Below are 13,354 nucleotides of genomic sequence, written 5' to 3'. Positions count from 1 at the left end.
TTACATGTTTGTTGTTCAGCAAACCTTTTCATGGTTTGTGTGCTTTCCTCTCAGATACAATAAATATTGTATTCATTATTCAAGATGTGTTCATTTATTGGATTGATATGGTAGCATAATAACTATTGTGTTCTCCATTTCTTTTTTAATAGTTCACTTTTTTTTTCTTTACTTTTCCAGAGCATTGTTACATTATCTTATCACTTTTCAAATTCTGCATAATTAACAACTTTTTCAAGGAACAGAGCAACATGTTCTCACTGAAAAAGCAATGGGATAACTAGAAAATAAATTAGTTTTGTAAGTGGAATAATTCAGAAGTTTTCTACTTCCAGTCCTGCCTTCAGATTATTTAGAATCTACTTGTCTCCAACTAATCAAAGTTAGCTATTCCTGTATGACTTTTTTCTTCTTTTTTTAATATTGACAGTCTGATGATCACTTCTCACTGTACTGATCTCACTGTCACTTCACTGACCTGAATCTATCATCTTTATAAACATATTTTTGCAACCTTCATTAGTTTCTGTTCTTAGTTACACTACATTGGGGATTTTTCTATGCCACAAGGATTTCTTATTACATTTTTTGGATAACATTTTCTGGATTTTGTGCAACAGCCTATTTTGACTGATTCTGTTCTGCTACATAAAGAGTGGTAGGAAATAATTATTCCAGAAACCTTCTGTTTGTAAATTTCATTTTAAGATTACTAGTTGTGATTTTTTTTTTCATTTTCTTTAGTTATAAAACATCTAAAAATTATTCTTTTTCTACATTAGGCCAACAACAGAAAAAAATTTGAATTATGATTGTCCATTGGGCAGCTTGTCACCTGTCCAAAGCTCAAACCAAATTTGTATATAGATTTACATGGGATTTTAATCAGATGTATGCATACAGTTACTTTCCTAACCACATAAGAAAATACATATGAAAGACTGTAGTAATATATATATATATATGAAACTTTACAGTGGAAGATAATAAAGAAACAAGTTAAAAGGGAAGATACAAAGAAGCTGAAAAAATAATCTTTACTTTTTAACTTAGTTTATTTTTAGAGTAGAAGTATGTCTAGTAATTCACAAATAATTGAAATGCTCCCTTCCTGCTCAAAAATGCTTGACATCTTTCAAGATCACTGTTTTAACTAAAAGTTATGTAAATGTGTGCACAAGTTTTTCAGATTTTTTTTATTGTTGTTTTTGAAAGACAAATTAGAAGCAGGCAAGGAATAATTCTTTTCCATACCACTGTGAGCAACTACGATTCATCTCCATCCTTTAGAGATCTGAATGATGATGTGTGAAATTGTTTCCTGAGCCTATTTCAAACTCCAAATACTGCCCTATTTTCTTCTACCTTTCTAGACAGAGAAGCAGTAATGTATTTTTTCTGTATCCATCATGGTGTGCTGTACGCAGACATATATATTTATCTACAAAAAAGGAACAGAAGCAAGGAGGAATTTCATGGTCCTGTCAGCATTTGTGCTGTTTAGAACCTTGTGCTTCTTTACTATTATCTGTAAAGTATTTGTCAAACTTACTTTTTCATTATTGTTTTCATGCTTCAGCTAAGTTCCAAAATTTAGAAAACTAGTAGAAAAGAGAAGATGTAGTATTCAAAGGTTCTCATAATTCTTAGGTTCTTCTAAGAAGTCTATAGGGCATATATTCTTCCCCCAGACATAAGATAGTTTAAGCCAAACATTATCTCAGACCTGGAGAATGCAAGTTTACTCCTCTTGGAGGGACTTTCACTGTTTCTTTCTGAAGATGACACTGCCACTAAGGAACTTCTTTCCCTTCCTAGTACAGTGGCAGTTGTCATAAATGTCCCAAGTGATAGTTGTGCCAAACCAAAAGACTGTAAAGTAAAAGATGATCTGAGATTATTCATATTATTTGTATATTGTTTCTAAATGTCTAGGCTGTAAGCAGGAAAGACTTAAGAAAGCTTACGAATTCTTACTAACACTAAAAAAGTTGTTCCATGTAAATGATTTATGTATGCTCTGAATATGTGTTAGGTTTGTGAAAATAACTCAATGAATGTTAAAGATAGATACTTATCTTTAGTGGAGTTGTTGGGTTGTATTCTAGTGGAGTTGTCGGTGGTGCTTCTTTCACAATTTTAAGGGGAAAAAATTATTTCTTACATCAGGTTTAAGAATAATTAAATGCTATGTCTTCTTATGGAGAGGTAAACTAACTCATATGCATACATGTATTTGTAACAAATGGCTGTCTATCTTTTCATATATCACCATATTTCCCTCCATTTTATATCTAATATAACTTGAAAGAGATGAGCTGCTTACTTTACCAAAATGATGTGGCCATCTATTACTAGAATCTGTCAGTGAATATTTCTAATACTCTTCTTGCATCAGTTTATGGAGTTAATGGTATTACACTGGCACAAAATTGATCAAATCCAGCACCTACAACACAACATATGAACAGATTTCAGAAATACATAATGAACAGAATAGCTTGGGGTGGGGGGGTGGGGGGGTGTTGTCTTTCTTAAATTTAGCAAATAAAATGTATGTGTCTCTGACTTCTACATATTCTGTGGTGGTGTCATTTAGTTTCTAATGATCATGTGGATTCTGTATCTTCTATAAAATCCTGTAAAGGGTCCTAAAATCTAAGATCATCTACTATGCAGACAGTTTTCTCAATCTGCTTTTGTTATTTCTGATCCCAGTAGAATGATGCTCATTCTAAATCACCTGCTGTGATTCATAATTTTCAGGAAATAAAGAGAATACGTTGAATCAGTTATGCTTGGTTTAACAGCATAACAAAAAGCTGGATTCTGTTTCTGATCACAGAAGAGCTTCATAGCATGTCAGTCCAATATACTCTTAATTTTTGATATCATAAATAGAAAGATAAACTTTTTTTTTTTTTTTTTTTTTTTTTTTTTGTAATTGCAACAGTATTTTTGAAAAGTAGAGGTTTTCAGCCATCTAAAGAATAGTGCCATAGTTTCAATCTTTGGAAGTAGCAAAAGATTTACAAATATGAAAAACCAAGGAATTGCAAAGCAACAGCCAGAAAGAGAATCTCAATGGTAATAAAATTGATGTAGCCAGACAAAAACTACAAGATTTCTCTATCGATAGTGAAAGAATGTTCAAGACCTTTTCTTTCACTGAAATTTATAAATAAAATTGCAGAGGATGTGAAATTAACCTCACATACAATTTGAGCTGCTAATATTCCATGTTAATATTTACATGCTGCTTTTTTTAAAACTTTTGAGCATAAATACACAATAAAACTACAGCTGTATATGCTCCAGCTTCTGAATGGGTCAGATGGATGGATAGGTTTCTTTTCAAGGAAAGAGTCTTGGACCTGAAGAGAAGAGAGCTGAGAGGGGTATGAATGAGATTTACAGAATCATGAGGGCAAGTGGATAAACTGAGTATAGCACTGTTGACTAAATATGAGAACTGGGTAGCACTGAAGCCATAAAAGAGCATGAATAACAGAGGCAGTAATAGGTGCAGCAGTTTGTGCAGCTTTTTGTGCAGAAGGGGACAGAAGGTGAATATGGGAAACCACAGACCAGTCAGCTTCACCTCGATTCCCAGGAAGGTAATCGAACAGCTAATTCTGGGAAACATTTCCAAGCATAAGAACAAGAAGATGACTGTAAGTAGTCAGCATGGATTTATAAAGGGGAAATTATGCCTGATCAACCTGATAGCCTTCTACAAAGAATTGTATAGCTTTGTGGATGATGGGAGAACAATGAATGTTTATCTTGACATTAGCAATACTTTCAATGCTGTTGCTCCTAACATACTCATAGACAATCTGATGCATTACAGACTAAATAAATGATCAGTGAGGTGGACTTAAAATTGGCTGAACTGCTGGGCTGAGAGATCTGTGGTTAGTGAAGTGAAGTCCATTTGGAGGGCAATCACTAGTGGTGTACCCTAGGTGTCAATGCCAGGGCTAGTACTGTTTAGCTTCATTAATCATCTGGATTATGGGACAGAGTGTACCCTCAGCAAATCTGCAGATGATACAAAACAGGAAAGAGTCATTAATAGGCCAAGTAGTTATTCTGTCATTCAGAGGACCTCAAGAAGGTGAAGGAATGGGCAGACAGTAAACTCATAAAATTCAAATGGAAATGTCAAATCCTGCACTTGGATAGGAAGAATCCCTTGCACTAGAGTGTACTTGGGGCTGCTAGAAGGTAGCTTTGCAGAAAGGGAATTGGGAGTCCTGTTGGACAACAAGCTTACCATGAGTCAACAATGTACCCTCGAGTCAGTGAAGACCAAGAACATTAGGATAAGCATTGCCAGCATGTTGGGGGACGTGATCCTTTCCCTCTACTGAGCACTGGTGAGAACACATCAGGAGCACTGGGTTCAGTTCCGGGCCCCCAGTATAAGACATGAACATACTGGGGGAGTGTGCAAAGGGTCACGAAAACGACTGAGTACTTCATTGCTGTGAATCTGCCTTAAGAGATTACTAAGGCAGAGTGTATTGACTGCTTCCAAAAGGGATTATCTGAATTGCTGGGAAACAGGTCAGTAAGAGCATAATGGAAGTACTAAGCAGGAATCTATTCTCAAACTTTCCTGATACAATGGTTCTGGATGCTGGAGGTGTACCAGAAAAATGGACAGTAGAAACACAGCCAGCTTATGTCCTGGCACTGTCACAATCAGAGACACTAAAATTAGACTTTTCAGAGGAGTTTGTAGATAATGAGTCAACTTGTCCTGAACTGTATTGAGAGTTAGGTACATTATGAATGTAATTGAGATGTGGAAAACTTCAGGCATCTTATCCAAAAATTCAGAAAACACATATAATTATTTTCCTCCAATATGAAACCAAAACTATGACTGGTATTTGGCAAATACCAATTTGTTATTCTAATGCATTGCTAAATAATTAATTTATAATAACATTGTTACAAAGAATGGACAATGAAAAAAAGGAAGAGTGCTCTATATCTTATCTAATTCTATTTTACCTCTGTTTTTAACCACTTTACTCTGCTTTAGTCTTTGTCTGATTTACTGCCACTTAGGGATCAGTGTTTTCCCCCTGCTGTTTGCATATTTAAGATAATTTTACTGGTCCTGAGAGTACTTGTACTATTTTATCAGACATGGTAGGTCCTAAGATAATGAAACCTTCACATCACCAGATTACCATCAACGTTTGTTGCTTTTCACTTCAGCTCCCACATGATTTCAGCAATCAAAACCTTACAAACCACAGAGCTAGAGATTAGTGCTTTGTGATATTTGAAAGCCGAGGTTCAAACTTGCAGTTAGGTAATTTTCTAGCTGCATGCTATCTTTAACTGTTTGTGAGATAGTAGCTACTATCATGTCAGAATTTGAAGCTGGGAGGAATGGAAGGGAGCAGAATAAGTAATGTGCACATTCGCATTCTATCTGTCAGCCTTACAAGTTTTAAAAGAAATGCTTTCACTGTTGCAAAGCTTGTAATCACAGAACAGCAGTGATGCATGGTATTTGTTTTTACTCTAGCCAGTTCAAGAGATATCAGACTTTAGTATAGTCAAAGATGAACAGTGGTTTGGACAATGGTCCAAGGCAGAACATGGTGTATGGCAAAACTCTCCAGTGCTTCCAAGAACTCTTGTATAATTTTCATTCAATGACTATGACTGGGAGGCATAATAATGAATGATACTGCAGTATAGTAAGTAGTTTTTTCAGGAATTAAATGGTCTGTTTTGTTGAGTGTACATGGTTTTTTCCTTATTTTGAAGAGAACTTCATTTTTCAAGTATTATTTTCAACCTACCTGACATGATTCTGAAGATAGCCCACTTAGTTTCAAGACAAATTTGGATGGAGAATGGGAAATGCGTAAGGGGAGGTGTGGGGGGGAAAGTTAATGTCTCCTACAGAGTTGAATACCTTTCACACCTGGAACAAGTAAAAGGAAAGTAATGAAGATGCATATTGAGCAACTGCTAGAAGTTAAGAATTCTGAAAGGGTAAATGGATCTAAATTGAAGCTGGCAACCATGTAATTACTGGGAAAGGAAATGATCATGCTTTTTATTGGCCTGGAGATTATATAGGTGACAATATTACTGCAGAAAGTGAATCTTAATGTATAAAAAAGGAATGAGAAAAGAGCTTGTGCCAAGTGTACTTTCTTATCCTTTTTTCAGCTATTAAAAAAAAAATGCCCACAAAAAGCCTTCCATGCAAATCACACTTCTTAAAACAGAAGGGAGTGTATATATTATTGATATCTTCTTCTCTGTAGGCCCAGAAGAACTATTCTTGTGTTCAGAATTTTGTAAAGAATATTGAAGCATGTTACACAAATAAGTCTTACACTATCTACTTCTAACTCTTAAAACAGTTGCTAAAATATCTGCTTTCTCAGATAAACTTTAGTTTGTTTAACAATAAGTCGTTTAACTAAAAGTTCATGGGTTGTTGGATTTTTAAATCTAATTTATTCTGACCATATGAAAAAAATGAAAAACATATTGATTGCATTGTGTTGGTCACTATTCAATATTTCTGACATCTCTTCAAATTTACTTTTAAATGTATTTAAATTTTGAGTGCTTGCAATACAGATGTCAAACACAATGATTTGCAGAGTATAATGGCAAAAACAATCTGTATTTAACCTTAATGTATGCTTACCAATAGGAAAAGAGCTAAAGTATGCTTTATATTCAAATATAAGGACATTTTCTGTTCTATTCTAGTAACATGCAAGGAATTACATATTTATTGGCTCACTTGTATGATACTGATAAATACCTATAAATAGTGATGGACAATAAAAAAAAAAAAAAAATCAAGCATATTGTGAAAAATGTACTTTTTGTATTTTTTCACTGTAGAAGCAGATGATATGGATATACTGGTTCATTTCAGTAAGTACAGAGTATTCTAAGAACCAAAGCTAGAAAAGCCAGAAGGTTATTGTCAGTTCCCTAAAAGTTGAAATTGTTTATTTCTTGTGTCCAATTTGTTGGGGGGAGTGGATTGGTTATTTTTCTTCTGTCATGTAGGAAAGGAAGCATTTTCTTCACAAAAGTGGTATTATTTGGGAATTTCATAACCTGATTCTAAAATTTTAGAATTGAAGAAAGATGTTATTATGCAAAGTCAAATAAGCAAAAATATGTGATTATCTGAGAACTAAGGAAAATCAATTTAAGAAAAAACAGACCTTTTTAAAGGTCATCTTAATTCTTATTATGTGCCAGAACAGTGAAATTGTAATGTTATAAATGGTAATTATTCTTCTTTTGGAAAACCTCACTGTTAACAAGACCTGAATTTATGAATGGGTGTTTGAAGGAATCCTTCTCTGTTAGATATCCACTGTGTAATGTTCATCCTCTGCCATTCTTAAGGTGCTTAAAGTGGGTGACTTAAACTATTTATCTCCAGAAATATTAACTTCAGGTTCTGATCTGTATGACTACGGTGATGAAGTGTTGTTTCTAGTTTGCAGTAGCAAAAGTTTGATCAAAATTGTCATTTTTGTCATATTCCATCCTATGGAAAATATTAAATGTAATTGTTCAGTAAATTTCAGTGGTAGCTACTGTAATACACTGTATCCAGAAATGTTCTAGGAAAATTCATTCTGAGATGAACTTTGAAGTTAAAAGGGGATATAAGACAGGAAAATCAAAAAGCATAATTTTGCATGAGTTCCAAGGAAGAAAAACTAATTGAATGAGAAGTACAGAAAAACATGACTTGGATTTTTTTTGGCTCTCAAAGGAAATACATTTAAAAGAAAAAGTCATACTGTTTGAGAGCCCACATAGTATTTTTAGAGATTGGAATCACATAGTGGATGAGTTTACACAGGGTCTAAGCAATTTCTGCCTTGTAAAGATATGATATCTAGTTCAATATCCATATGTTCACTCATGGTCTGTAACAGTCCCCTAATGTTAAATGGCAAATGTGTTTCAATTAAATCAGAAGCTGACATAAATCTATGTTACTATAATTTGAGCAGGAACCTGTAATTCCACTGAAAATATTCATTATTTTAGGCATTAATAAATGTCTAAATTTAAGGTACAGTTTATACCAGTGAAGATACTAACTCAAGTTTATAATTATTCTCTTTATTTCATTCTGATTTGGTTTCATAACACAGATCCCTTTCTTCCCTACCCATGCTTGGAAATAAACTACGCATGATTTTTCAGGTAGTACCGCACAGCACCACTGTCACGAATGAGACAGTAAAAGGGAAATCTTAGTGGATCTGATTGATGCTTATTATTTATTAGGTGAACTCTCACCATTTATCTTTTAAAATTAAATATGCAGGTTATTAGGTATTTGGTCTAATCAGCTATTTGATCTAAACATTTCTGATTTGAGAAGTTGGTGGGTTTTTTTATTTTCACTCTAATTTCTTTTTTAATATCAAACTCAGTATATGAAACTTTTAGAAAGACAGGTAAGATAATTAACAATATTCCTTTAAGAAGAGAACTTTTTTTTTTTTTTTTCCCCATAAGGAGTCCTGAAATCAAGTAAGAACCTCGGTAGGATTGAACTAATGTGGAATCTGTAAATACCAAAGAGAGAGAGACAGTGTGTCTTACAAATAATTTTCATCTTGTTTTGGGGAATCCTGAGATTCCTTAATCTTCTTTAGGTTTTTGAGAAAAAAATATCCATAAAGGAGAAATATCTTTCAGACATCTTGGTTTCCCTCTCTTCTCCACATGTACAGGTGGACATTTATCAGTACATAGTCACCTTATATTTCTTGTATGTTCTTTAATACTGCTACATTTGTCCCTTACTATTTTGCCTTTAATCTACACTCCTGAGAGATACCCACATCTGTCCTTGGGAAGTCTTCATTGATTAAAACCAACAACCACCTTGTAATATCTCTCTGTAACATCATTGTAGCAAATTGTGTGAGGACTCGAATAAGACAACAGTAATAATTTAAGTATCATGTGTAGCTACCTTAAAATAATTCTAGCTAGCTTGCTCTTCCATTTAATTAAGTTTTGGAAAAAATCTTACCTTACATTAATACTTAGTGTGCACTTGCACTAAAGAAAGGATTAATTTTAATCAGTAGTGAAGAATTTTAAAATATTCTGCAGAGAAATGCACACACAAACTGTATTAATTGAGCTCTAAATTAGTGATGCTAAACAATGAAAGCAAGGAAATGCACAGTGAAGCAGGAAATGTACCATATGTTATTGTATACCTGGGCACAATGGGGACACTATCTTAATGGCTTTCTTAATGTTCCTGTTGTACTAGATATTGGTGGACATATGGTATGCTGCCTTTTTATATGCCTGTGCATTTTCATGATTTCGTTGGCTGACTTTGATAGCATTTTCTATTTGTCTGCTGTTAGGAAAAGAGCTTTAAAATGTCTTGCTCATTTATCTGGAGTTCAAAACCCATGCATTTTATTTTGCTTATCCATTTGTATCCCGATTATTACATTTTTTTTTCTAGAGCAGTTGCATATTATTTTTGTTGTTAGGCTTTCCACAGTTTTAGTCCCTGTCTGTCAATAATTTGGAACATAGTTGTGTAGTCCTTCCATGTATAGATAGAGAGGTTTCGACTCACTCTCAGTACTGGCCAAGCAGACGACCAAAGCAACAGCAGCAGCTACAGAGCTGACTGGGCTTTGCACAACCAGGATGGGCACTTGTGTAATTGGCTGCTTCTCTGCCTGCCCTGAGGAACCTCGGTACACTCCAGCTGGAAGCAGACGTGTTTCCCATTTCACATGGCTCCTAGTGCCCTTCCATCACGTGGGTGAGGGACACAACAGAGCGACTTCTTGCCCCATCCCTTCCTCGATGCCAGCTGTTGTCAAGGTTGCCTGGCATAGACTACCAATGGGAAAGATTTCCCTAATTTTTTATGGCACAAACTCCATAAATGTTCACATTTAAATAGACTATTCACTACTGCCATCTCATGGAATACACACTCTGAAGTCAGAAAAATGCAGAACTACTCAGAGGAATTATATCTTGTAAACAGAGAAAAGCAATTGAGCCAAACCCTTTTGACATACATACGACATACTCCAGTTATACCTTGGCAAAAATTGCCTTCCATGAAGCAGTTGGTCTCAGGGATTCATACAGGAGGTGTTTGAAGACTCTTGTAAACCGGGGTGGAAATAAAAGGAAGTTGTTGTACTTTAGCTTGTCAATAGTCACTCTTAAAGTTTGTGATTCATTATAGATTGGGACTAGTCTTTTAAATAAGATTGCCTATATGTTAGTGATTTCTGGCAAGTGTGTATGCTTTTGTATAAACATTCAAAGCTTACCATTCTATGTATTCCTGTACTGTTTTTAGTAGCAGCTCATGATATGTGTAACTGCATCAATTTGATTACGAAACAGAAGTCAAAATGAAACTCTCTTACTGTTTTATAGATGTTAGAGAGGCTAACATGACATCTGGAAACACCAGGTTGTTTCTAAAATGTTTAAGTAAGAAATATTTTTTAAAAAAGTAACTTGGTTTGTCTTGAAAATGTACTATGTGTATTCCCAGGTGAAGAAGAGCCATCAATTATGGCTGATATTTTTCATAAATTTTTAGTTTATTTTCTTTAAATTTAATTTAAATCTCTTTCAGTTGCTAGTTTTAGGGATTTTATTTTTAGTTTATATTAATATATTTTAGATTAGCAAAATTAATGGAAAAGACCTATGAGTGATATTGCACTAATATATTCACACAAGTATTTTTAATAACAATGAGTTGTTAATAGAACTTATCTAGAATTTTTAATAAGGTGAAGTTATTCTTGGAAATTGTTAAAGTAATTTAAAAGGAAACAGCCGTTTCAAAAAAAATCCAGTGAAATTCAGTAACGACAACTAAGTTTCCGATCAGCTTAGTCTTCTGTATCCAACAGGGTGAAGAAGTTGCCAGCTTATTGATTCTTACTGATGTAAGGCTTGGCAATCAGTCTGTATCTGGAATGATTAGTGGGCATGTTCATCAGTAGACAGGAGCATCATAGGGTCTGTGACACTGTAAGAGATCACATTGCTATGCCAGCTCAAATGCTTTTACGCTTTGGCAGCTTACTTAACCCAGAGTGATTTTTACATGTGGTGCTGGGTTTTTCTAAGAACATAGTTGTTTTCTAAATAGTAGACATATTATCTTAGATGTGTATGCATAATGGCATGACTGACCTATTTACACTGACAGGAATTGGGTTAGAGCTACAAAGAAGTCACTTGGGACCACAGTGTTCCACAGTTGGTAAAAGCTCTCAGGTACCTTGACATTGTTCACAAAACTTTTAGGGTCCCATAGCTACTTTGCTGTAGCTACTTTGGGCAGTACTTAAGCTCCTAAACCTTGATAAATCTCTTGTTCAGAGTAGCAGGGCTACTGTCTGTTCACTGTGCTCTGAATTCCAGAGAGCATAATAGCCTGGTTTTGGTGCCCAGCTTGAGTGCATGTTCTTGTTCTGAAGCACATGGTTATTGAGAATGTGATTTATCAAACCAACATTTATAAAAACTAGTATATTTTTTAGCATAGTTATGTTTTAATTATAATTTTTATAATAATTATACTTTTGTAAATAATCTCTCCCTATTGTTATTAATGTAATATGAAGACATTATGCTGGAGCAGAGGTTAGAATTCTGTCAGATGAGGGGTTTGAGATGTCTTTGATAATTTTCACTATTCTCCATTTTCTCTTCTTCCAATAAAAATACTCATGAGTTATACGTAAGAACTTCAAATGTATCCTGAACAGCAATAGTACCACAGTTCAGAACTGTCAGTCAATAAATAATGCCTCCCAGTCATCAAAAGTGAAACAAGCAAGTGTAGCCTGCTTCTCATTGTGAAAGACAATTCCAAGTAATTGCTCTGAAACCCTATACTTTTTTCTTCTTTATTAAGGATTTAGTTGAAAAAGTATACAATGTATACTATAAAGTTAACAATACTGAAAAATTTTCTCATCTAAGTTCTACTGTCTCTTACTGAAACTTTTTTCTTACAAGAAATTTGATCTGCAATTGTTTTAAACTTAAACTAGCTTTTCTGCTTAGTGTTGTGGTCACAATTTTTTAAAAATTTCATTTCAGACTAAAGAGACAGAAGAAGGTGAACTCAGGATATGGGACCAGACAAAGTTCCTTGTATGTTGCTGGAGATTCTACCAAGACAGTGAGTGAAGGTGCAGGAGATCATCAAACAGCCCTGCAGCAACAAGACTAAGAGTAAAGAGGAGGGACAAAGAACTTTTACACTCTTCATAAAGACCTCTAGGAAAATTTAATTGAGGAAGCGCATGTCAGATACATATGGGAACACTGTATGCATTGTTTCTATGTATTCCAGATATTTCGTTAAGAACCAAGGAAAATATGCTAATGTCAGTGTGTACCAACTTAGAATTTTTGACTGTTCTTCCTTTCTGGTTGATTTAATTGCTCTTCAAAAGATGGATTTTAATTAACATGTACCATAGTTTACCTTTGGGAAAAAATACTTTAGAATGTATGTGGCATATGAGAGAAGTTCATATTAAGTCCTGGGAAGACAGTGAGTCTGAAATCATAGAATCATAGAATAGTTTGGGTGGGAAGGGACCGTAAACATCGTCTGGTTCCAACCCCCCTGGCCACTGGCTGGGACACCTTCCACTAGACCAGGTTGCTCAAAGCCCCATCCAACCTGGCCTTGAACACTTCCAGGGAAGGGGCATTCACAACTTCTCTGCGCAACCTGTTCCAGTGTCTCACCACCCCCACAATGAAGAATTTCTTCCTTATATCTAATCCAAATCTGCACTCTTTCAGTTTAAAGTGATTATCCCTCATCCTATCCTTACACTCCCTGATAAAGAGTCCCTCCCCACCTTTCCTGTAGGCACCCTTTAAGTACTGGAAGGCCGCAATAAGGTCTCCCCAGCACCTTCACTTCTCTAGGCTGAACAACCCCAACTCTCTCAGCCTGTCCTCATAAGGAAGGTGCTACAGCCCACTGAACATCTTTGTGGCCCTCCTCTGGATCCACTCAAGCAGATCTATGTCCTTCTCATGTTAGGGGCCCCAGAGTTGAACACAGTACTCCAGGTGGGGTCCAACAAGAGCAGGGTAGGGGGAGAGAATCACCTCCCTTAATCTGCTAGGCACACTTCGCTTGATGCAGATCAGAATACAGTTGGCTTTCTTGGCTGAGAGTGCACAGTGCTGGCTCATAGTCAGTTTTCCATCTACTAGTACCCCCGATTCCTTCTCTACAGGGCTGCCCTCAATCCACTCATCACCCAGT

At 35.2% G+C, this 13,354-nt stretch overlaps 1 protein-coding gene across 1 annotated transcript in view; it reads left to right on the top strand.

Moving 5' to 3' along the window:
- The window catches only part of CCDC102B (coiled-coil domain containing 102B), a 190,287-nt gene extending 177,678 nt beyond the window's left edge, over window positions 1-12,609 (top strand). The window contains exon 6 of the mRNA XM_074877440.1: window positions 12,163-12,609. Coding sequence (XP_074733541.1) covers window positions 12,163-12,252 — 90 coding nt within the window. The 3' untranslated portion in view covers window positions 12,253-12,609. The remainder of the gene's footprint in view (window positions 1-12,162) is intronic.
- Window positions 12,610-13,354: the final 745 nt, after the last annotated feature.

The sequence above is a fragment of the Strix uralensis genome, chromosome 1 (assembly GCF_047716275.1).
Source record: "Strix uralensis isolate ZFMK-TIS-50842 chromosome 1, bStrUra1, whole genome shotgun sequence".
In the NCBI taxonomy this organism is placed as follows: domain Eukaryota; kingdom Metazoa; phylum Chordata; class Aves; order Strigiformes; family Strigidae; genus Strix; species Strix uralensis.
Note: the sequence above shows the minus strand (reverse complement) of the source record. Positions and strands in the feature narration are given on the sequence as shown.